The following is a 22,070-nucleotide window of genomic DNA, read 5'->3' as shown; positions in this document are numbered from 1 at the left end:
GGGCACTTCTGTGGACCAGGGACTGTATACAGTGAAAGATGGACTTCAGTGGGGAGATGTTAGAGATCAGACAGGAAATTGAGAGGGTGGTAGAGTCAAGGAAACTACAGATTTTCAAGTAGGGATGACCTCAGCATATGTAGACTAGAGGAGAGGAGCCAGGAAAAAGGGAAAAAGAAGGGAAGATGATGCACAAAGAAGTCCTGGAGGAAACTGGAAAGGAGAGCCAAACAGATGCCAAAGGGTTGGCCTTGTCAAGGGGGTTCTCTGGCTGTCCATCCCTTAAGACTCTGCAACTCTAACTGCTGAGCTCGGGTTCTATCCCTGGTCTGGGAACTAAGATCCCACAAGCTGTGTGGAGTGGGCAAAGGAGTAAAAGTGAAAGAAATTGAGAGACGAATTGAGTGTGGTGACAGAGAGGAAGGACTAAGAGGTTCACATGCATGGCCTCAATCTCATAAAAATAGAAGAGACAGGCATTCTGCAGAGTAGCAAGAAATGGGAACTGGTGGAATGGCTTGATGTGTATGGAAAATTTCGAAGTTACCTTAAGGAATGTGACAGGGAATCAATAAAAGTCAAAGCATCACTGGGCTGCACTGATAGAACAGCAGTGAGGTCAGTCAGGGAATTTGAGGTGCAATCAGAAAGTTCTGGTGATTTCTGTTTTCCCTGTCAGTAATACTACACGGTTTAAGGCGTGAAGAAGATTGAGGAATAGGTGGGCCGTGATCGACAACTCTGGTTTGGAAAATGAGCAGCAGGGAAGCAGGCAAGGGGACAGAACTGAGTAGTCTAGGCTAGGCAAGAAGTCATAAGACCAGTGGAGTCCCGGGACTTGAGACTAGAAATAGAGGACATGGGAGAGGTGAGACAGAGGTGGCTGTGTTCAAATATGGCAGCTCTGAATCATGGAAGCAGAGCCATTTCCAGGTATAAAAGCTACAAATGAGCTCCTGGGGAAGATGGAGTCGAAGGACACAGGAATTGAGGGGAACTGTGAAGGGTTTAAGTTAAAAGCGACACAAACGTTAATATTAAAAGAAGCCCTGTATAGTGGAAACAAGCCTAGGCTGGGTCCTGGAGACCTGGGTTCTGCTTGCAGTTCTAACTGTGCCACTTTGGGGAAGTCACTGTTCTCTCTGAGGTGGAATCAGAAGACGTCTCGGGGCCCCTTCTGCTCTAGCTCGTAAGGATATGGGGATAATGGCAAGAAACGGGCTGACGAAGATCCCTCCGGTTGGGCCTCCTCTCTCCCCAGAGGCTCCCGGAACCTTTCTGCAGCGCTTTCTGTCCGGACGTGCCGGAGCGGAGGCCGGAAGTCCTTTGCCGGCGGGTCCCGGGTTTCCTGGGGTACTACGATGGCGATGAGTTTCGAGTGGCCGTGGCAGTATCGCTTCCCACCCTTCTTTACGTGAGGCTTAGACCCCGAGAAGCCCCGATGGACCTCCCTCCCCTCCCCCGGACCCCGGGCTCAACCCTAATACTTCAAATGGGGAGGGGGAGAATGGACCCGGTCTCCACTACCCTCAGTCCCTCACTTTCTTCCCCGAATGCTCCTCTGGCAAGTGCTGCCGCTCGCCCTCTCTCAAGTCCTCTAATTCTGCGCCCCACCCGCTTCACCCGGCAGGTTGCAGCCGAACGTGGACACTCGGCAGAAGCAGCTGGCCGCCTGGTGCTCGCTGGTCCTGTCCTTCTGCCGCCTGCACAAACAGTCCAGCATGACGGTGATGGAAGCCCAGGAGAGCCCGCTCTTCAACAACGTGAAGCTCCAGCGTATCCTCCCTCAGGCACTTCCACAGCCCACACACATGCACTTCCACCTTTCCCACATGCCAAGACTTCACACTCCCTCTCACCCACAGAAGACAGGTTCCCATTCAGACCGGCCTTGGGAAAGAGCCTGTTTGTGTAGCTGACATCCATTCCCGCTCCCTCGCCCCCCACCCCGACGCCTGCCCCAGTGCACCACCAACTCCCTCTTGTCCTATACAGTGATGAGTACCTAGGTGTCGTTCAGATCTTACAATTTCGGCCCTGAAGCCAAGTACCAGGGTTTTTCGACCTGAGCCCTTTTGACTTGTTGAAACTTAAGTCCTCTGTATGAGGCTCAAACTCTAGCATTACCTTTAGTAATTTTCTCAGCCTACTCCCCTCACCCAGGAAGTAAGGATGGTTTTCTTTTGCTGCCTGGTTCATCCTTAAAATATCTGGACAATGGTTGGAGGAAGGAGAGAGGACAGGGAGTGAGAAATGATAGTACCTTTCATTCTCTAAAGCTCTTTTTAACAAACAAAAACAAAACACTTTTTCTTTTTTGGCTGGCATTTTAGGGCCCCCTGCATTGGAAGCGCGGAATCCTAACTACTAGACCACCAGGGAAGTCCCTAAAGCTTTTCCTTTTAATCGGACTAGTTTCTCTTTACCTTCCTCCTCCCCAGTATGCAGGAAATGCCAATTTACATCCTGTTGTGGAATTGCACATCTCAGTGTGTAGGAGGGAGAAGAATGGTAGTTCGTAGCATGCGCCTGGCTCTGAGAAATTTCATCCCACCAGTTCATTCCATTAATGCCGTACCCTTAACCTTAAACCAGGGAAGCTGCCCGTGGAATCAATCCAGGTTGTGTTAGAGGAACTGAGGAAGAAAGGTGGGTCCAGTTCATCAGATTCCTTTTTTCCTAGTGGGGTTCTCCTGAGGGCAAATTAGCACAAGTCTTTTCTTTTAAGAACTTTTTTTTTCTCTCCTGGCTTGGAACCCAGAGTGTTCTGTGCAGTAGCCTAATTCCCTGGGCTCTTCCCTCCCACTGGTTTACAAAATTGAAACTTCTGTGCCCCAAGACCTGAAGAAGAGAATGGATGCCTTGCAGATAGTAAAACAATTTTTGAATTGCTCTTTCTGAAAGCTGAGTCTTTTCCACTCTGTTCCACCTTTAGTTTGCCTCTTTGTCTCTTCTTGGAGCATGATGTTTTCATAAGTATCTTTTGCAGGGAATCTTGAGTGGTTGGATAAGAACAAGTCTAGCTTCCTGATCATGTGGCGGAGGCCAGAAGAATGGGGAAAGCTCATCTATCAGTGGGTGAGACTATTCTGACACAGTGACCCATGGCAAAGGAGAATGACTCTATGCTCAGCAGATACCTGGTGTTTTCAGATCCACACTGAGCAAAGTGGGAGAGGGCAGAAAGAGGAAATGTAGGTCTTCCAGGCAAGCCTCTTTCAGTGACTCAGTTTCCCTGGTTGCAAAGAACTTCCCTGTCTTTGCCAGTAGAAGGCCAGGGGCTGTGTGAGGCCATGTTTGGAGAATGCAGTACTGGGAACCATGAATACTGTTGGCTGGAGCCTCTGGCCACAGAAGATAAATGGGGAAAGGAAGAGAAAAAAACAAAAACCTGGACCCCCTCCCCCACTACATCCTTATGGGGCTGCCCACAATATAAATGAGACTTTCTGAACCAATGTGGGTGTGGGGACAGCCTCTCTCCCCTGCATTCCAGGTCACCACCAGCCCTGAACATTCCCAAGAGAGAGAGGAGGGGAAGAAGCAGCAACAACCCAAATATAACAAACATACACCACCCATTTCTGAACAGGAAAACAACCAGGATGAGAGGTCATTCCTCAGACACGTGAAGGCCTGTGGTTTAGTGGTTCTGAGCATGTGTATACATGTATAAATATAGCACCTGTAGGGTTTGTGGGTTTTCGGCCACTCCTCTGCTGAGGTGACAGCTCTGGTTTGGGAATAAGTATCATTCCTGGGTCAGAGAGGTGGAGCTGGGAGTTTGTCTTCTCCCAGGAAATTCTTGGGTCTTACTCAGTCGCTGTATTCTGTGTCCATAGGTTTCCAAGAGTGGCCAGAACAACTCCGTGTTCACCCTGTATGAACTGACCAATGGGGAAGACACAGAGGATGAGGGTAATGCTTTTCCCTCTCCCCCCAGTTTTGTCATGTGAATTCTCTGTAATCTTGTTTAGTTGACATTCAAATTTCCCATGTTTTTGTCTCTCAATTCCAGATACTAAATAATACAAAGGTTGTTAACCCATGTCCAAGATGTCTATAAACCACCTGAATTCACATGCAGAACACCCACAATCTTTGTCTGTGGGGGTGTATATGCATTTATCTAGGGATAAAGTCCATATTTTAAGACTTAAAAAAAAAACATTTTTGGCCACGCCACAGGGCATGTAGGGATCTAAGTTCCTCTGAAAGCATGGAATCTTAACCAGTGGACTGCCAGTGAGGTCCTCTATGTTATAAGATATTGAAGGGTGTCTATGACCCATGAAAAGTTAAGAATTATTGGTGTAGATGCTGAATGAGGAACCAGGGCAGGAGATTAAGCCTGAAATCTCCATTCCTTGTTGACTCAGGCTTTCTTTCACCGTTTATTCTTATAGAGGGTTCAGGATCTGTGGGTGTCAGCTGAAGGGATTGGGCCAACACCCCCATCCCCAGCCCTTTAGAATACTTTGGTTTCTGGCCAGACTGGGATTTGTATACTGTTTTGATTTTTACATAGTGTAAATACTCTCTTAGCTTTTTTATCTCTGACTCCATATGTTGATCCCCAGGATCATCAAAAGTACCAATCTGAGCTGGGTAAAGGGGGCTCCTCCCCTTTCTGCCAGGCCTGGCTGCCCCAATAGTTTACAGAGCTTGGCTTTCCCCTCTTTCCTGCAGGCCTCTACTTGCTACTCCCACCATCGTGCCATGACTTAAGTGCTGCAGCATTGCCCAGCCCACCACTCAGGCCAGGCAAAGCTGAAGGCTTCCTTGGAAAGCAAGCTTCCTGACTTAAGAGCTGGGCCCTGCAGGGGGTGTGTTGTGCGGGTGTGTTGTGCAAGCCTGTTAGGACTTGCCTCCTGCCTCTCACAGCTCCCTGCAGTATCTTGCCCTGTCTCCAGATACTCAGCTGGCCCTTGGCTCCCACCTTTGTTCTTTTGTTTTTTTACTAGGATAGGGCAGATACCTGTGCTGGACCTTTGCAGTCTCCTGGCCAGAAGCATGGCTATACCTCAGTGTGTAGGACAGGTCCTCCCAATGGGTACAGAAGCAGTTACGGACAGCATCCAGTGACAAGAGCCTTGACCTCCCTGGACTTGTCAAGGCCCCTTTTCTGTGGCTCACAAGCAAATAGGGTTACTCTTGAGTATCGAGACACTAATGGGGGGATGGGGCAAGAGTGTGTAGGCTTTGAGTCTGACAGAGCAAACAGGAAGGGGGAAATAGCATGAACTCTCGTTTTGTGTTGACTCAGGCTTTCTTCCCCCCCTTACTCCTGAAGAATACCCAGAAAGGGTGGGTGGTAGCTGTAGCAGTACTGATGGCCTGGACAGTTCTCTGCTTCCAGCTCAGCTGCTCTCCTCAGAGGCCTTGAGCCCCTAGGAGCAGTGTGTCCCTGACTGCCCTTCTTTCCCTGTCCAGAGTTCCACGGGCTGGATGAGGCAACCCTACTGCGGGCTCTGCAAGCCCTCCAGCAGGAGCACAAGGCCGAGATCATCACTGTCAGCGATGGCCGAGGTGTCAAGTTCTTCTAGCAGAGACCTATCTCCCTTTACCTCTACCTCCCATCCTGCCAGGGCTTTCAGAGGGAGACAGACCAAGTGTCCCCACAGACTGGATCTGTGACTCTGCCTGACTCAAAAGGTCTCTAGTCCACGGGTGGGTTTCCTGCTTATCCCATTTGTCTGTCCCTGGGATCCGGTGAGGCTGAGGTGCCAAGGAGGGCAAATGTGCTTCTCCTTGTCCCACCCCTCCTGAGCCAGGGTCTGAAACCCAACACTTCACTTGTGTCATACATGTAAGTACACACACACATGGCCTGCACAAGCTTCTGTCTCTTCCCCCAACCCCACTCTCCACCCCCACCCCTTTAGCTGCTACTGCCTCCTCTCAGGCTGGTGCTGGATCCTTCCTAGGGGATGGGCAAAGCCCTGGCTGCAGGCAGCCCTCCAGGCAATGTGAAGATAGAAGGCCCAGGAGGGGGCCTGGCCATTAGAGCTGGGGCCCAGCACTGATTTATGATTATTAAAAAGCTTAACCCTACTGCTTGCTGCTGAAGTTACTACTGGAATGAGCAAGGGGAGTACTGTGATCTGGTAACCATGCTGAGTGAATCCCCACCTACCTTAGGGGAGAGGTCATCCCGCACTGGGGGACTCAGTGAGCCTGCGGTTTTACATCTGCTGGGTGGGCTGTGTGAGGGAGTGCTAACGGAACACAGACTGGGGACCTCGGCTTTCTGTGTCTGCAGTGGAATAACTTAATGGCTCCCCTCCCTCACCACCTCCCCATGTTAGTCCTGCACGACGCTGAAGCCCCTCCCTCCATCCATCTGGTCTGGCTCTGGTAGTTGAGGCCAAGGGGAGCTGAGGGGGAGTAAACCGGATACGGACTTTGGTTTATTGGAAACTTTGGCAAACAGAGGGGGGAGGAAGGAGAGCCCACAGAGCAAAAACAGCCACTTTGGCCAGGGCCAGGCTGCGGTTAAGGTGGGGAGTGGAGAGGATGGGTGACCCGGTCCTTGGTTTGGGGGAAGGGCTGACCCTGGGGTGCACACACCCATCCCTGCGCAGCCCCGAGGGACTGCGACTTCGGAGAAAACCAGATCTTTCCACTGACCTCTGTATTGTCGGCCCGAGGCCATTCTGGACGATTAGGAGGGGGTGGCGCTACCTTATCTGGGGCGTGCAGACTGATGGTAGCCTCCTCCTCACCACCCCCCTTTTCTAGGGTCGGGGAGCTGCGGTCACGTTTCATCTCCCTGTCCTAGTACGGTGCTCCCCCAAACAGGTCTGCGCACTCTTAGTGCGCGAGGACACACAGTCTGTCACCGGGCTCCGGCTACGGAAAGAGACTGAGGGCGGGTGCTCCGGGAGCCAGGAGGAGGAGGGCCAGCGGCCGGGGGCGGGGCAGTGGCCGAGGTGAGGGGCTGAGCCAGGGGTTCCACTGCACGGGCAGCTCCGAGGGGGCGGCTCTGGGGGGTAAGGGCGGGGCGGAGGCGGGGTGGGGGCGGAGCTGCGGGGCAGGAGAGTCGGGCCTGGGGCCCCAGTAGCTCAGCCGGAGCACTGCGCACCCAGCCAGTCGTCCTGTCAGGCCTCCCGGCTTACCGCCTGCAGCGCCCGGTCCTTCCTCATGCTGGCACCCCCGGCCCCAGAGACCGAAGTCCCCATGTCCCAGGCGGAGGCTGACCTACCCCTGCGGCCCCCGCCGCCCCTTGCTGCGGCGGGGCCGCCCCGCCTCGGGCCCCCTCCCCGCCGGGTGCGCCGCTTCTCCGGGAAGGCTGAGTCCCGGCCGCGCTCTTCCCGTCTCAGCCGCCGCAGCTCAGTCGACTTGGGGCTACTGAGCTCTTGGTCCCAGCCAGCCTCACCCGTTCCGGAGCCCCCTGATCCGCCGGACTCCGCTGGTTCCGGCCCCGCGATGAGCCCACCGCTCAGCTCTGAAGAGCCCCCTGAGGGCATGTGGACCACAGGCGCCCCTGTGAAGCCTGCAGACTCCGAGCGTTTGGAGCCCGCCAGCTCCACAGGAGGGTCGGGGTCCCGAGAACAGCCGAGGATCACCGAGGCGGCGGCGGCCCGGGAGCGGCGGCGGGAGCAAGAGGAAAAAGAAGACACGGAGACCCAGGCTGTGGCAACGTCCCCGGATGGCCGATACCTCAAGTTTGACATCGAGATTGGACGTGGCTCGTTCAAGACGGTGTATCGAGGGCTGGACACCGACACCACGGTGGAGGTGGCCTGGTGTGAGCTGCAGGTGCGGCTGGGCGCCCCCTCGGTGACGCCACGGGATGGGACCTTTGGAGGTCTTGGGATGGGAGACCCAGGGAACAGCAGCAAGGGGGATGTATTTTTCCAGTCAAATGTCCGGACACTTGTCCCACTTGCTCTGATGATCCATGGACCTGGCTGATTCCAGGCTGCAGAAGGATAAGCTGAGGCAGGTGGTGTGTGGTAGCTCCCCTGTGGATTTAAGACATTCTTTCTTTTCCGGCTCCATCTCAACCCTGAGAGCTGGAAAGAAAATAAGATGGGAAATTGGGTAGGGAGCCAGCTCAGACCTGAGGGGTGGCTCACCAATTTCCTGCAGTGGTTACCCACTGTCTCCTCCTCTCCCTTCCCCTTAAGTCCTGAGACCCTCAGTGTGACCCTGATTCTCCTTTTTCCTTGCCTTGGATCTTTGCAGATTAGAAGGCTGGAATGATGGAAGCCAGGAGCTGGGACAGGGTCCTCCACTTCCAGAAGATATAGGGCTATTGTAGCGGGACAGGGCCTTCCCACATCCTTTCTGGAACAAACTTCAGGACTTCCCCATGGCTGGGGGAGGGGGAGACAGGAGCTCCAGCCCTGGCCTGAGTCCAGTCCTGCTCCTCATCCCACTGCCTACCTGAGCTATCCTCTCCCCAGACCAAAAGCACTGAGCCCCATGGGCTTTAGGGGTATGCTGGCTTGAAGGACCTTCCTCCCATAGGGGGGAAACCCAGTTAAGTCTGAGCTAGCAGCTTTGGATTCAGACTGAGGGGACAGAGCCTGGAGGAAGGGTCCTCCCCTCCAGCCCTGGCACTGAGCTTGCCCCTTGTGCCTGCCAGTGCCACACCCCAGGCTCTAGGCCAGGCCAGGAGAAGCGTCCAAACTAGGGGTTGGAGGGGGTGGAGGAAGGAGATGGGGGAAGGCGAGACAGCTATGGGGCAGGGGGCGGTCTCCTGGCACCTGGTCCTGGATCCCTTCTCTCTTTGTCTGTACCTCCCTCTGCAGTCCTTCTCCCTGGATCTAGCAGTTACCAGTTTCTGAGGCCAATCCCCTTGCCGGCCCCAATTCTCTGCCCGCCCGCCTGCTTGCTGCCTGCCCGCTGCCAGCCCCCGGGCGTCCCTTCCGCCCCACGGCCGGCCTGGGCGGCTACAAAGGCGCTATTGAGTTCAGAGCTCCTGGACCGGGCTGCATAAAAGCTCTTGTGTCCAGGAGGGGGTCCAGGGGGCGGCCCCAGGCCCATAGTGGGCGTGTCCTTGGAGCGGTCCAGGGGGCGCAAACCGGGAACTCCGGGTCTACAATCCTGTTGGCGAATGATCCCACCCACCCAGTCCCATCCATTGGCTCCTACCCTCACCGCTCCTCCAAGCCCCGCCACATGTGTCCCCATCCCCCTCTTCGTGGGGGTCCTGGGCCTGAGGTGACCGTGATCCCCGTCCCCTACCCCACAGACTCGGAAACTGTCTCGAGCCGAGCGGCAGCGATTCTCAGAGGAGGTGGAGATGCTCAAGGGGCTGCAGCACCCCAACATCGTCCGCTTCTACGACTCCTGGAAGTCCGTGCTGAGGGGCCAGGTTTGCATCGTGCTGGTCACCGAACTCATGACCTCGGGCACGCTCAAGACGTGAGCTCCGCGCCTGCTGGTGGTAGTTGGGAGGACTGGTGGAGGGAGGTCGCCACTGCTTCTGGAGGAGCCTGGCCTCCTCAGACTCTACACGCAGGTCCCAAACCAGGCTCCCTCTCTCATCCTCGCCTCTTGAGTGTCTGGAGGCCTGCAGTGCCCACTAAAGAGTCCTCCACCATGCTACCCCTCTCCTCTCCAAGCTAGCCTATCTTCCTGCAGCGCGCTGGAATCTGGTCTTATCACTTCTCTCCTTAAAACCCCTTTGAATTATCCCACCGCCCTCCGGATAAAGTCCATTCTTTCTAGCGACTGCTCAGAAAGTCCTTATAGGATCCAGCCCACATTCCGAACAAAGCAAATTCCCAGCACCTCCTCCCACCCTGTGCCGTCACTTGTTGTCTCCGTGCCTTTAAGCACGCCTTCCTTCTGCCTGCAAGGTCTTCATCTCTTCCCATTTTCACCCTTGAACTCCTACTCATCCTTCAAGACACCACAGAAAAGTTATTTCCTCTAGGAAGCCCTCCCCCACGTCCGGGGCAGCTAATCATCCCTTCCGCGCTTCCACAGCACCTTGGCGGCGGCCATATCTTGAATTTACCCGTTTTGTAACCTTCTGTCTACCTGCCACACCCCCTGACTGCCTTTCCGTCTGAGGCTGGGCGCGGATCTGTGCTAGGAGAAGCTAGCGGCAGATGCGTGGGCGGGAGTGGGTGGGGCTACGGGGAGGGGAACCTCCCAGTGGTGGGCTCCCTCCCCATCCTCTGTGTCCCTCGTTCTGACCCTAGCTGTGCGCCCTCCCCTAGATACCTGAGGCGGTTCCGCGAGATGAAACCACGAGTCCTTCAGCGCTGGAGCCGCCAAATCCTGCGGGGGCTCCATTTCCTACACTCCCGAGTACCCCCTATCCTGCACCGAGACCTCAAGTGTGACAACGTCTTTATCACCGGCCCTACGGGCTCCGTTAAGATCGGGGACCTGGGCCTGGCCACGCTCAAGCGCGCCTCCTTCGCCAAGAGCGTCATCGGTGCGTCGCTCCAGGAGGATCCTTGCCACTCCTACCCTCCCTCCCCTTCCCCTGTCAGGAGAGAGCCTAGGGACCCCCTGCCCCTAGTAGATTTAGAAGGGTGATTAGAGTTAGAACCCCTCCACGGAGTTAGAAAACCACGGGGAAGATGAGACTTGTAGCGTGTCCTCTTCCCCACAACCCCCTCCCCCCCACCCAACACACACACACACACACACACACACACACACACACACACACACACACACACACGACGAGAAGGGGTGAGTCTCTTGCACTCCAGAATTCGCGGGGTTGCCCCCACCCCCACTTGTACTTTCAAGGAGAGGGACGAAGCCAGAAGGGAGGCACTAACGTCTGCTGTGGATCCTGCAGGGACCCCGGAGTTCATGGCCCCAGAGATGTACGAGGAAAAGTACGATGAGGCCGTGGACGTGTACGCGTTTGGCATGTGCATGCTGGAGATGGCGACCTCGGAGTACCCCTACTCAGAGTGCCAGAATGCCGCTCAAATCTACCGCAAGGTCACCTCGGTGAGAGGGAGGAGAGGGAATCACAAGTCCCCCTTCCATTTGGCTGCCCCGGCCATCCCGCGGTCAATGTCCTTTCCCTTAATGAAAACGGGGTAGACACAAAGACGCCCCGGTGAACACTGAAGGTTACTGGATGCACTCACGGCCCCTCCAATACAAGCTTTTTAGATGTGTGTAGCGCTCCCTAGAGATTACAGATGATTCAAATCCAATCTCTCATCCGATCGTATCCGCTGCCCCGCGGGGTGAGCAGGGCAAATGTTCTGCCCTGCATTTTACAAATGAGGACACCGGCTCAGCGAGAGCCTGGTTCAAGGTCGCACTGTCGATACGTGGAGGGGGGGGGGGGGTCGGGGCGGGGGGACTGGGATTTGAAATCACAACTTCTTCTAAACGCGTAGCCGGTGCTTTAGCAACTGCAAGCGCTGCCGCCTCGGGCTGGGGCGGGGTGGGAGGGGGAGGTCAGCAGAGAGCTGGGGCACAGAGAGCGGGAGGCCTCATGCAACCCCATTCCCCAGGGCACGAAACCCAACAGCTTCTACAAGGTGAAGATGCCCGAGGTAAAGGAGATCATTGAAGGCTGCATCCGCACGGATAAGAATGAGAGGTGGGTGGAGGGGGCAGGGCGGAGGGGGTGGGGTGATGGGGGGGCGGGCGGCGGTGCGGCTCTGCTCAAGTTGGCACCGCCCTCAGGTTCACCATCCACGACCTTCTGGCTCACGCCTTCTTCCGCGAGGAGCGCGGCGTCCACGTGGAGTTGGCGGAGGAGGACGACGGAGAGAAGCCGGACCTCAAGCTCTGGCTGCGCATGGAGGACGCGCGGCGAGGGGGGCGCCCACGGGACAACCAGGCCATCGAGTTCTTGTTCCAGTTGGGCCGGGACGCGGCAGAGGAGGTGGCTCAGGAGATGGTGAGCGGAGGACAGCATGCCTGTCGCGTAACGTATGAGGGGCGTGTGGACCTCAACCGGAGGGGCCAGTGCCTTGCGGGTGCGATGTCTGGGTGGTGGGTTGTCTGCGTGGTGGGCTCAACGAAACCCTCTCCGAGCCTCTTAGGAGTGTCTCCCTGCTGCCCTCGCCTTAATGCACCTGCGGGCACACTTAGTGTTCTCCGCAAGTCGAAGATTTTCTTTTCCAGCCCTGGGTCCCTCAACCTCCCTGTTTTAACTTCCTGCTGATCCGGTTTTCCCTTAACTGTCCTTCTCTCCGTGTTATCTGTTTTTCCCTTTCTTGTTTCCCCCACCCCATCTTTTTCTTGATCTTGCTTCATGCTTGGAACCTTGCATTTGAGAAAGCCTGTCGGCTCTAGAGTTAAAGTTAAATGCGTCTTTCCATTTCAGCAGGCCCTCCATTACTGGACAGGTCCCCATCAGTCTTGTTTTATACCAGGATACATTCCCATCTTTCTCCTCCACAAGACTACAAGGTCTTGAGGGCAGAGACTATGTGTATTGACCCTTCTGCCCCTGACAGTGCTTAGCAGGTGATGGGAACTCAGTTAACCACCCACATCTTAGAGCCCTTTCATGTGCATCTGATGGTTGTTACCAACCTTGCATAGAGTGATTTTATCTGATTTACTGCTGAGGAAATGAAAGCTCAAAGAAGCTGAATATCTTGTACCAGGTCCCAAGCAAGTGGCACAACTGACTCAGGTTGTTCAGATTTTGAGTCAGCTCATCCTGCCCCACCTCCTTTACCTGTCCAGCGAAGCTTGTTATTGAAATGAATAAGGATAATGAATAGAAGCTGGTGGACCAGGAGAGGCATATATGAGAGGCAGAAGATATGGGGATGGTTTAGGAAGGTCTGAGGTGGGAAGGGAAAGAGTATGATATTCTTGATGGAAAAATGCAGTTGAAAGGGTGGGAATCATCTGTTGGTGGATCTGGGTCAAGAACCTAAGAATGTGTTTGAAATAAGACATAGGAGTCAGTCTCTGTAGCCCAGCTCAAATCTGACCTGAGATTGGGACCTGATCCATTACATACAGAGGTTCTTGACTTTGACACTAGTGACATCATTGTTCGGGAGACTGTGCTATACTGTTGTAGGTTGTTGAGAAGAATCCCTGGCATCAACTTAGTAGATCCCGGTGGGATCACCCCCCAAGTTGTGACAACTAAAATATCTACAGATATTTTTCTTCACCATCCCCCAAGAACAATTGACTTAGAGTATAACCTTGAACTGGTCACTTACTTTACTTATTTCTAAAATAGAGTTGATAAGACCTATCTCAGAAGGTTGCTGGAAGGATTTAATGATGATATGGTAAAGGGTTGCCAGTTGGATTTCTCTGGTGATCCAGTGGCTAGGACTCCATGCTCCTAATGCAGGGAGTCCAGGTTTGATCCCTGGTCAGGGAACTAGATTCCACATGCTGCAACTGAAGATCTTACTTGCCACAACAAAGATCCAGCGCAGTCAAGTAAATAAATGACTTTTTAAAAAATGCCAGTTGTGGACACAGTGGGTAATCAATATATGTTCCTTTTCTTGTATATCCTAGAGGCCTCAAGAAGGTGTGCTGATGGGGCTTTGTTGGGAGACGGTGAATCTCACCTCAAACTGTTCCTCACCCTTCCAACTCCAGGTGGCCCTGGGCTTAGTGTGTGAAGCTGATTACCAGCCAGTGGCTCGTGCAGTGCGTGAACGGGTTGCTGCCATCCAGCGAAAGCGTGAGAAGCTGCGTAAAGCTAGGGAGTTGGAGGCCCTCCCCCCAGCGCCGAGACCCCCACCAGCAGCTGTCCCCATGACTCCTGGTCCCTCCAGTGCCTTCCCTCCTGAGCCCGAGGAGCCAGAGGCAGACCAGCACCAGCCCTTCCTCTTCCGCCATGCCAGCTATTCATCTACCACCTGTAAGTCACCTCTAACATCCCAGAACCCTTGACCTCTGCCCCCCTACCCAAACGTTCAACCCAACAGCATTGTCACTTACCCAGCCTTCCACATCTAGTCAGGGCTCCTTCTGGGAAAGAACTCTCCCACAGCCCCAGGCCCCCTCCTTGCTCAGGCAGTCCCCTGCTCAGCCATCACCCCCCTTTATTTCCCCTTTTTTGATCCCCTCCCTCCCCCACCAGCGGATTGCGAGACTGATGGCTACCTCAGCTCTTCCGGCTTCCTGGATGCCTCAGACCCTGCCCTTCAGCCCCCTAGCGGGGTGCCATCCAGCCCCGCTGAGTCCCATCTCCGCCTGCCCGCGGTGAGAGGGGGTCACATGGGGGGGGCTCCCAGCTATTCCAAGCCCACAACCTAGCTCTCATCCTGTAAAACCCAACACTATGACCTGGCCCCATGTCCTTGGAAATCCACCACTCTTGTCCTCATCTTTATTCCCTCTGCCTAGTACCCCAGCACCCTTGATATCGTCTTCTTGGAACCCAACAAGTTATCCTCCCCTGACCTCATGAACCTATATCCTGTTTCAGGCTTTTGCTCTATCCATTCCACGTTCTGGCCCCGGCAATGACTTTTCCCCTGGAGAGAGGTAAGTTCTGGTCTGAATGGGGGCTTCAAGGTGAGCTATATGGAGCTCTGGGGTACAGTGTCTTTTCCCTTTTCCAGTTATGCCTCAGATGCAGCATCAGGCCTTAGTGATGTGGGAGAAGGGATGGAACGGATGAGGAGACCCCCAGGGAAAAACCTCCGGCGTAGACCTCGATCCCGGCTTCGGGTCACAAGTGTAAGGAAGGGGCACAGGAGTTCGGGAATAACCTACAGGGCCTGGATGGAACTGTCAGGGACGGGAGTGCGGTCAGCCAGAAAAGGCGAGAAGCACTGTGTTACTGGTACCCAAGAGGCCACCAGTCATGTTTTCAATACGAGACTTTGGAGGCAGAATCTGCTTCTCTCCAGTTCCAATCTGGCCACTGTGACTTGGGTGGAGAGGGGTGGGGACACTTGATGAAGACAGAGCTTGACCTCCTCCCTTCTGCTGACTTTGACTCTGAAGGTCTCAGACCAGAATGACAGAGTGGTTGAATGCCAGCTGCAGACGCACAACAGCAAGATGGTGACCTTCCGATTTGATCTGGATGGGGACAGCCCAGAAGAGATCGCAGCTGCTATGGTGAGGGAGAGATGAGAGCACATTCTAATGATCTGAGACAAGAGTCTCCCTCCTGATGTCCCCGGGTGCTGAACTGCCCCCCCCCCCCCCGCCCGCCCCCAATCCAAGGACAAGGGTTTCAAAGCTGGCGGGCCCTCAGTGCAGTGACACTGAAGACTTATCTGCCTCTGTTTGGGAGGAGATTTCTGTTTATCCAGGGAGGTTTGGATCCTCAGCTGGAGCAATTTGAGACTAACACAAGATATCCACAAGTGCTGCAGTGAAGTGTACACTAGACACGTGATGCTGTGGCTATAAGGAAAGGATGGGCTGTAAGGGAAGGATCAGCAGCGCAAGAGGAAGGACTCACACAAGGTCTTGACAGATGAGTCGGAATGGCAGTGAAGAGTAGAAAAGGCGTGTCTCGTGGTGGTATGGCAAAGGAGAGGCATGGGAACAGGGAGTGACTTGAAGTATAGGGCTGGGAGGGCTTCTTGAGGAGACCTTTGTCACTGGAATTAAGGGTTCCTCTTGGAAGCAATAAGATCCTGCTGTAAAGCAGAGAACTATATTCGGTATCCTAGGTAGTAAATCATAATGGAAAAGAAAATTAAGAAAGAATGTATATATATATATATATATATATATAATATGTATATAATCACTTTGCTGTACAGCAGAACTTAACATTGTAAATCAACTATACTTCAATTTAAAAAAAGTTTTGTAGAAGTGAGGTTGGGCATGTAATGTGGTCTTAAGCATGTAATGTGAGTGTGTAATGTGTAATGGAGTCTTAAGAGTTAAGTGTGTAACACTGTGAGAATAGGTTTTAAGACTGCTCTGTTGTGGGATGTGGGAGAGGGCTGTGGGTAGGGTATCCAGTTGGGAGATGGACGCAAGAAGCCAGATATGGTCCAAGGAGAGAATGGATTATGGAGGGGGAGGAAGAAGAGGGGTGAATCTGGGGGTTATTTTGGGAAAAATAACCTACTATGTCATCCAGTAATTGATTGACATAGTACAGTGTACATAGAACATGGTCAGTAAATACTTGATGAGTTGACATGAGAGGGAGTTAGGGCAAGGGCTATCAAGGGTGACCTGTAGCTTGGAGGAACTCATAGGAATAGGCCATCAAAGGAGATAAGTTTTAAAATGACAGTATGGCTTTGTTTTTTGGAGGGGGTATCATGATGAGCTTGAATGACAGGGGGGCAGGCAAGATAAGATCCTCCATAAGTAAGCAGAATATGGGTCAGGCAGGACTGGGAGGAGTGGATCTGGGAGTCTCAGCACAGAGCTGAGCATGAGAGAAGATGGGCCTGCAAAGCCAGAGGTGTAGAGGAGTATCTTAGATACCCCCAGTTCCGGAACGGGGAGCAGGGATAGGTTATCAAAGGACAGAATTGGAACCTGAGACAGAAGGAACTCGAATATTTTAGTAAAAACTGAGGAAGGAGATTGCTTCGAGGAGGGAGGGTGAGGCCTGAGGCAAGACCACACTGGCTTTTGTCAGGAGGAGGTCTTTGTGGGAGACCAGTTTCAGTGGAGTGGGGGCAGTGGCTGCCAGCCTCTGGGATGCGGGAGGGAAGGGAATGGAGGAAACGTCAGACTTCAGGAACTCCCTCTAAATCTTCCTCTCCATCATGTCATTCAGCTTGTGTCTGGGACAAAGACAAAACAGCACCTGGCATGCAGGCTTATCCACTTCTGTCAAGCCACTCAGCCCTTCAAGAATCTTTCATCCAGCCACACTGGTTTCTGAATGGTCCTCTGAAGAGGCCTACTTGCCTTTTCAGCTTCTGCTTCCATCTTTTCAGGGGTCTTTCTCCCTGGGAGCTTTCTCTATGGGCTTTCAAGCCCAATTCAGATCCCACACAACCAGAGGGACCCTGTCCCTGAACCCAGGGTCCATTGCCTTCTTTTCTTTCCTTACTAGCCCACCCTTTCTTTCTCTGCAGCAGAATTCTCTCAAGACTTTAAATTTGCTTTTTTGCCCCCAAATCGGTAGTGGCTACCTGTGGTTACAGAGTAAGGTTCAAATTCTGGAGTATGACCTTTAAAATTCACAGCACTCTCAGCTGTACTTCAGTCTTCGCCATTTTGTGAATGTGCTCTTTGCTGCCTCAGAACAGTGCAGAACAGAGGAAAGGATGGAGGTTCACATAAGACCTGAGTTCCAACTTCAGCTCTGTTAGCTACTAATTTGGCAAACTTGGGCAAGTTTCTTAATCTCTCTGAACTTCATCAGTAAAATGGAGGGGATATTACTTATTTTGCAAAGATGTTCTGATGAGCTTCCCTGGTGGCTCAGATAGTAAAGAATCTGCCTGCAGTGCGGGAGACCCGCCTTTGATCCCTGGGTCAGGAAGATCCCCTGGAGAAGCAAATGGCAACCCACTCCAGTATTCTTACCTGGAGAATTCCATGGACAGAGGAGCCTGGAGGGCTACAGTCCATTGGATAGCAAAGAGTTGGGATGCAACTGAGTGACTAACACTTCTCACTTTTCTGATGTAATATATGAGAAATGATATAGCATATATGAGAAGTGAAATGATTAAAGTATGGGAAATGTCCACACGTGGTAGGTCCTCAATTAAGGGTTGCTTTTCTTAGTCATCCTTCAAGACTCAGCTCTGGAGCCATCTCAGCTCCCCGCTGTCCCCTGAAGTGTTATGAACTGCTTTCTTCTTGGAATGGTGTTTTTTTATTTATTTCTACTTATTTATTTATTGTTGGCCAAGCCATGTGGCAGGTGGGATCTTCCCCTACCAGGGATTGAACCCAGGCCCCCTGCTTTGGGAGCGCAGAGTCTTAACCACTGGACTACCAGGGAAGTCCTGGAATGGCATTTTTAAAAATCATGGTAAAAAACATATAACATAAAGTGTGTCATTTTAACCGTCCTGAAGTGTACAGGTCAGTAGTGTTAAGTATATTCATATTGTTGGGCAATAGGTCTCTGGAACTGTTTTATCTTGCCAATCTGAATCTATACCCATTAAACAGCGGCTCTCCCTTTCCCCCTCTGGGAATAGCACTTTTATCTGTACCTCAATCATAAATGCCTTACCTGCCTTGGGCTGACTTGAAGTCTATTGAGTTATGTATGTGTGTGTCTCTTCCACTAAGATTTTGGGCTTCTTTGAGACCAGGACAGTGTTTTCTGCTTCCTTGTTCCCTCAAAGAATCTAGCCTATGCCTGGTGCGTAAAATACTCAATAAGTGTTTGTAGACCTGAATGCTGGCACATAAAACACTCAGTAAGTGTTTGTGGACCTGAATGTTACATTTATCACGTATTGCCTTATTTTTACTTAACTCTGTGGAGCTGTGTTTATGTGGATCTGTGTGGCACATTTTAAAAGCTGTATGAGAGCAGAGTTGTGTCCAAAAACAGGTGAGGCATCAGTGGAAATATAACTCAGGTTTTGGCTTTAGAAAGATCTGGGTGCAAATCTCATGATCTTGGGAAGACTGAACTACACCTTGTTGAGCATTGGTTAGCATAACTCTAAAGAGACCACATGGAGACCACAGCAAGCTGTTGTTGGTGTCAAATGTGATAAGATATGTAAAGATCTGGTATAAACACGCATGCTATGAAATTTAGCTCCTTTCCTCTAAGCTGTATTTCTCCTTACAACCACACAGTGCATGGCGCACAGCTGATGCTTACTAAATACTTGTTTTAGATTGATGAGCAGAAGCAGTGGGGTGAAGGGTTGGTTTTTTAAAGAAAGGGACAAGTGGAATTAACCGAACTCCCCTTCCCCTTCCTACTGATTCTCACCAGGTGTACAATGAGTTCATTCTGCCCTCGGAGCGACCTGGATTCCTGAACCGGATTCGGGAGATTATCCAGCGAGTGGAGACCCTGTTGAAGAGAGATACTGGCCCTGTGGAGGCTGCTGAAGACCCTCTGAGTCCCCAGGTCAGACCCCTGTGGGCACCTCCAGGGGGATGGTCTCTGCTACAGGCTTCATTACTTTTTGCCTCCACCAGTCCCCTTGGATCTAACTTGTTGTCATCTCTAGGATCCCAAAACAATGGCTCTGCCCCCATTTAAGAGTCTGATGAAAGCCATGGACTCTCCAGAAAAATGTGTTCAGTGCATACTTTTAACTCAGTATTTTGACATAATTTCAGACCTGCAGAGAAGTTGCAAGAGTTGTACAAAGAACCCCTAGGTGCTCTGTCTAGATTGGCTAGTAGTGTCTTGTTACATGAGCTTTAGCCTTCTCGCTTCCTCTCTCCCCATCCACGTGTGTGTCCATGCATTCTTGTTTTGGAACCATTTAATTAAGTTGCAGGTGTCATGCTCCTTTACCACTAAATATTTCTTGAAAACACTTTTGAATCCCTTGAAACTCATCTGTGGACTCATAGAAGCTCATGAGTCCTGGCTTAAGAAGCCCAGCCTCAAACTTTCCATCTAAGACTCAGCTCTTCCCACTGTGACATTTCTCTCTCTCAGGAGGAGTCAGCATCACTGCCTGCTCTCCCGGGGTCCCCCCCAGACCCATCCAGGGGTATGTACTGCATTCTGTCCCTATTCATCCCACCCCTGGGGTTGCTCCATGGGAATGGAGGACTGGAATCTCAACCTCCCCTCCCTCCCTTCCCAGCAGAGCTCCAGAGCAGCACCTCCCTGGAGCAGAGATGCTGGGCAGCTTTTTCCACCTCCACATCTTCTCCTGGAACCCCCTTGTCTCCTGGAAGCTCCTTTTCTCCTGGAACTCCTGTTTTCCCAAGTCCCATCCTTCCCATCACTTCTCCCCCATGTCATCTCAACTCCTCATTCTCCCCAATTTCTCCTCAGGCCTCCTCAAATCTCTCTCCACACCCCCCAAGCTGCCCACTTCCACTCTCCCCCAGTGCACCCCAGTTTCCAATCCGATCTGCTCAGTTCCCACAGAGTTCTCTCCTCCCCGATTGTTTCCAGGGCACTTTCGCTCCTCCCTCCTTCCCCCCCTGCCCCTCTGCTTGTCCCCTCCCCTCCACCACCGCAGCCCCTCTCCTCTCTCTGGCTAGTGCCTTCTCTCTGGCTGTGATGACCGTGGCTCAGTCCCTGCTGTCCCCGTCCCCTGGGCTCCTGTCCCAGTCTCCTCCAGCTCCTCCTGGTCCTCTCCCTAGCCTGCCCCCTCCCACTCCCTGTACTCCTTGTGGCCAGGAGTGGCCTTCATCTCTGACAGCTGAGGTGGAGAGTGAGGTGAGTAGGAAACCAAGAGGGATGATTGGGTGGCAGGAGGAGGGGCGGGTGGGCTTCATTCTGGATCATTTCTCTACTCACAGACCCACACTTTATAGGCCTCTCCAAATCTTGGTCAGCCATTCCCGGGTGAAGCCAGATTGGCGCCCATCTCGGAAGGTGAGACCTTTGACCACTGACTCTCCCCTGCCCATCATTCTCAGTGACTTTATTTCCTACCACTGATTTCTCTTCCTTCTTTCATGATGCCTTCTTTGTCTTGCTGCAGAGGGAAAGCCTCAGCTTGTTGGGCGCTTCCAAGTGACTTCATCCAAGGAACCAGCTGAGCCTCTTCCCCTGCAGCTGGCATCCCCAACTCCCTCTGGCTCCCTGAAGCCTCCAACCCCTCAGCTGACCTCGGAGAGCTCGGACACGGAGGACAGTGCTGGAGCCAGGCCAGAGGCCAGGGAGGCTCTGGCTGAAAGTGACCGTGCAGCCGAGGGCCTAGGGGCTGGAGCTGAAGAGGAAGGGGACGATGGGCAGGAACCCCAAGTAGGGGGCAGCCCTCCACCCCTGAGCCATCCTAGCCCAGTGTGGATGAGCTACTCCTATAGCAGCCTGTGTCTGAGCAGTGAGGAGTCCGAGAGCAGCGGAGAGGACGAGGAATTCTGGGCTGAGCTGCAGAATCTTCGGCAGAAGTGAGTCTGGGGAGAATGGTGGTCAGGAGGTGGATTTGCCAGAGCTAAGTGTTGGGCCAGCCCTCTCATGGCCCTGGTGTGTCCTCAGGCACTTGTCAGAGGTGGAGGCACTACAGACACTACAGAAACAGGAAATCGAGGACTTGTATAGCAGGCTTGGAAAGCAGCCCCCACCAGGGATCGTGGCCCCTGCTGCTATGCTGTCCAGCCGCCAGCGCCGCCTCTCCAAGGGCAGCTTCCCCACCTCACGGCGCAACAGCCTGCAGCGTTCTGAGCCCCTGGGCCCGGGTGAGACAGAAGTCACCAGCTCCCATCGTTCCAGAGTCCCCTCCCTAGTGATCTGTCTTTCAGGCCCTGGGAGTCTGCCCCTTGCTGTGGGGGGACTAGCCCCCCCACTTTTCCCTGTGGCCCCTTCCCTCATTCAGTGCTCTCCCTCCCCATCCTGCACCCAGGCATCATGCGAAGGAACTCCCTGAGTGGCAGCAGCACCGGCTCCCAGGAGCAGCGGGCAAGCAAGGGGGTGACATTCGCCGGGGATGTTGGCAGGATGGTGAGGGCGGGCTAAGGGAGGGAGAGCCCAGGGAATGGTACCTGGCTTTAGCTTCAGCCTCCTCCAGCTCTTGGAGGTTCCTTAGTACTTCTTCTTTTTCCTCCAGTGAATTATGAACAGAAGCCATGTGTCTCACCCACACCTGGGCCCACCATGGAGCTTATGCCCTTAGAATCTGCTGACCAACACAACTCTGCAAGGAAGACCTCAGCACTGAGGGAGTAGGAGGCTGGACGGGCATGGACAGTGCTGCTGCCCTAGAAGGAAGAGCCAAACATGTGGGAACTGTTTGCTGTGTGTAGAAGGTGTACGTTCTGTAAATCCTCATCCTTGCCACCTCCCCAGCCAAGAGAGAACCACTAAATAGTCCCACCTGAGTCCAGATGATTCTAGAAGGCACACTCCCAGTTGGAAAGGAGGAGGGAAAATTAGTAGCAGCCAATAAAAATTCTGGAACCTAGAACCTGGTGAATCTGTATGGATCTTAAAAACTGGGCAAAGCTCTGTGGGGGAACTTCCCTGGTGGTCTGGTGGTTAAGGATCCACCTCTCAGTGCAGGGGACATGGGTTCCATTCCTAGTCAGAGAAGATTCCACATGCCACAGGGCAACTAAGCCCATGTACCACAACCACTGAGCCTGCA

General features: G+C 53.1%; 2 protein-coding genes across 7 annotated transcripts; both read left to right on the top strand.

The window, feature by feature from the left end:
• Nucleotides 1–1,253: 1,253 nt before the first annotated feature.
• On the top strand, nucleotides 1,254–6,054 carry VPS25 (vacuolar protein sorting 25 homolog). Its single transcript, XM_025280102.3, has 6 exons — nucleotides 1,254–1,414; nucleotides 1,631–1,776; nucleotides 2,596–2,649; nucleotides 2,990–3,078; nucleotides 3,843–3,918; nucleotides 5,434–6,054. The coding sequence occupies exons 1-6, from the start codon at nucleotides 1,362–1,364 to the stop codon at nucleotides 5,544–5,546; spliced, it is 531 nt and encodes a 176-aa protein (XP_025135887.1). The 5' UTR covers nucleotides 1,254–1,361; the 3' UTR covers nucleotides 5,547–6,054.
• Nucleotides 6,055–6,190: 136 nt separating this feature from the next.
• WNK4 (WNK lysine deficient protein kinase 4) lies at nucleotides 6,191–21,890 on the top strand. 6 transcript variants are annotated; one of them, XM_044938931.2, is made up of 19 exons: nucleotides 6,191–6,932; nucleotides 7,323–7,761; nucleotides 9,203–9,375; nucleotides 10,179–10,399; nucleotides 10,775–10,932; nucleotides 11,451–11,539; nucleotides 11,626–11,842; nucleotides 13,528–13,792; nucleotides 14,015–14,136; nucleotides 14,363–14,421; nucleotides 14,499–14,616; nucleotides 14,887–15,003; nucleotides 18,785–18,922; nucleotides 19,466–19,520; nucleotides 19,617–20,200; nucleotides 20,299–20,359; nucleotides 20,469–20,877; nucleotides 20,966–21,165; nucleotides 21,534–21,890. In XM_044938931.2, exons 2-19 carry the CDS (start codon nucleotides 7,429–7,431, stop codon nucleotides 21,650–21,652), a joined length of 3,438 nt encoding a protein of 1,145 aa, XP_044794866.1. In that variant the 5' UTR covers nucleotides 6,191–6,932; nucleotides 7,323–7,428; the 3' UTR covers nucleotides 21,653–21,890. The 6 variants fall into 6 exon arrangements, 5 of the variants coding, with proteins under 5 accessions (XP_044794866.1, XP_044794865.1, XP_044794864.1 ...); XM_044938930.2 differs by lacking the exon at nucleotides 6,191–6,932 and adding an exon at nucleotides 21,330–21,385 and having other exon boundaries at nucleotides 6,987–7,761; nucleotides 21,534–21,666; XM_025280101.3 differs by lacking the exon at nucleotides 6,191–6,932 and adding an exon at nucleotides 21,330–21,427 and having other exon boundaries at nucleotides 6,988–7,761.
• The last annotated feature ends 180 nt before the right edge of the window (nucleotides 21,891–22,070 follow it).

Source organism: Bubalus bubalis, chromosome 3, assembly GCF_019923935.1.
Source record: "Bubalus bubalis isolate 160015118507 breed Murrah chromosome 3, NDDB_SH_1, whole genome shotgun sequence".
Classification (NCBI taxonomy): domain Eukaryota; kingdom Metazoa; phylum Chordata; class Mammalia; order Artiodactyla; family Bovidae; genus Bubalus; species Bubalus bubalis.
The sequence above is the reverse complement of the archived record's forward strand: the minus strand, read 5'-3'. Positions and strand labels throughout refer to the sequence as shown.

Bases quoted from the DNA above. Each gene is read 5' to 3' on its own strand.
- VPS25 (XM_025280102.3), top strand. From the start codon at position 1,362: ATGGCGATGAGTTTCGAGTGGCCGTGGCAGTATCGCTTCCCACCCTTC. The intron at 1,777-2,595 runs GTATCCTCCCTC...ACCTTAAACCAG, and splicing joins CAACAACGTGAAGCTCCAGC to GGAAGCTGCCCGTGGAATCA. The intron at 2,650-2,989 runs GTGGGTCCAGTT...TATCTTTTGCAG, and splicing joins AGAGGAACTGAGGAAGAAAG to GGAATCTTGAGTGGTTGGAT.
- WNK4 (XM_044938928.2), top strand. From the start codon at position 7,144: ATGCTGGCACCCCCGGCCCCAGAGACCGAAGTCCCCATGTCCCAGGCG. The intron at 7,762-9,202 runs GTGCGGCTGGGC...CCTACCCCACAG, and splicing joins TGGCCTGGTGTGAGCTGCAG to ACTCGGAAACTGTCTCGAGC. The intron at 21,166-21,533 runs GTGAGACAGAAG...TTTTTCCTCCAG, and splicing joins TTCTGAGCCCCTGGGCCCGG to TGAATTATGAACAGAAGCCA.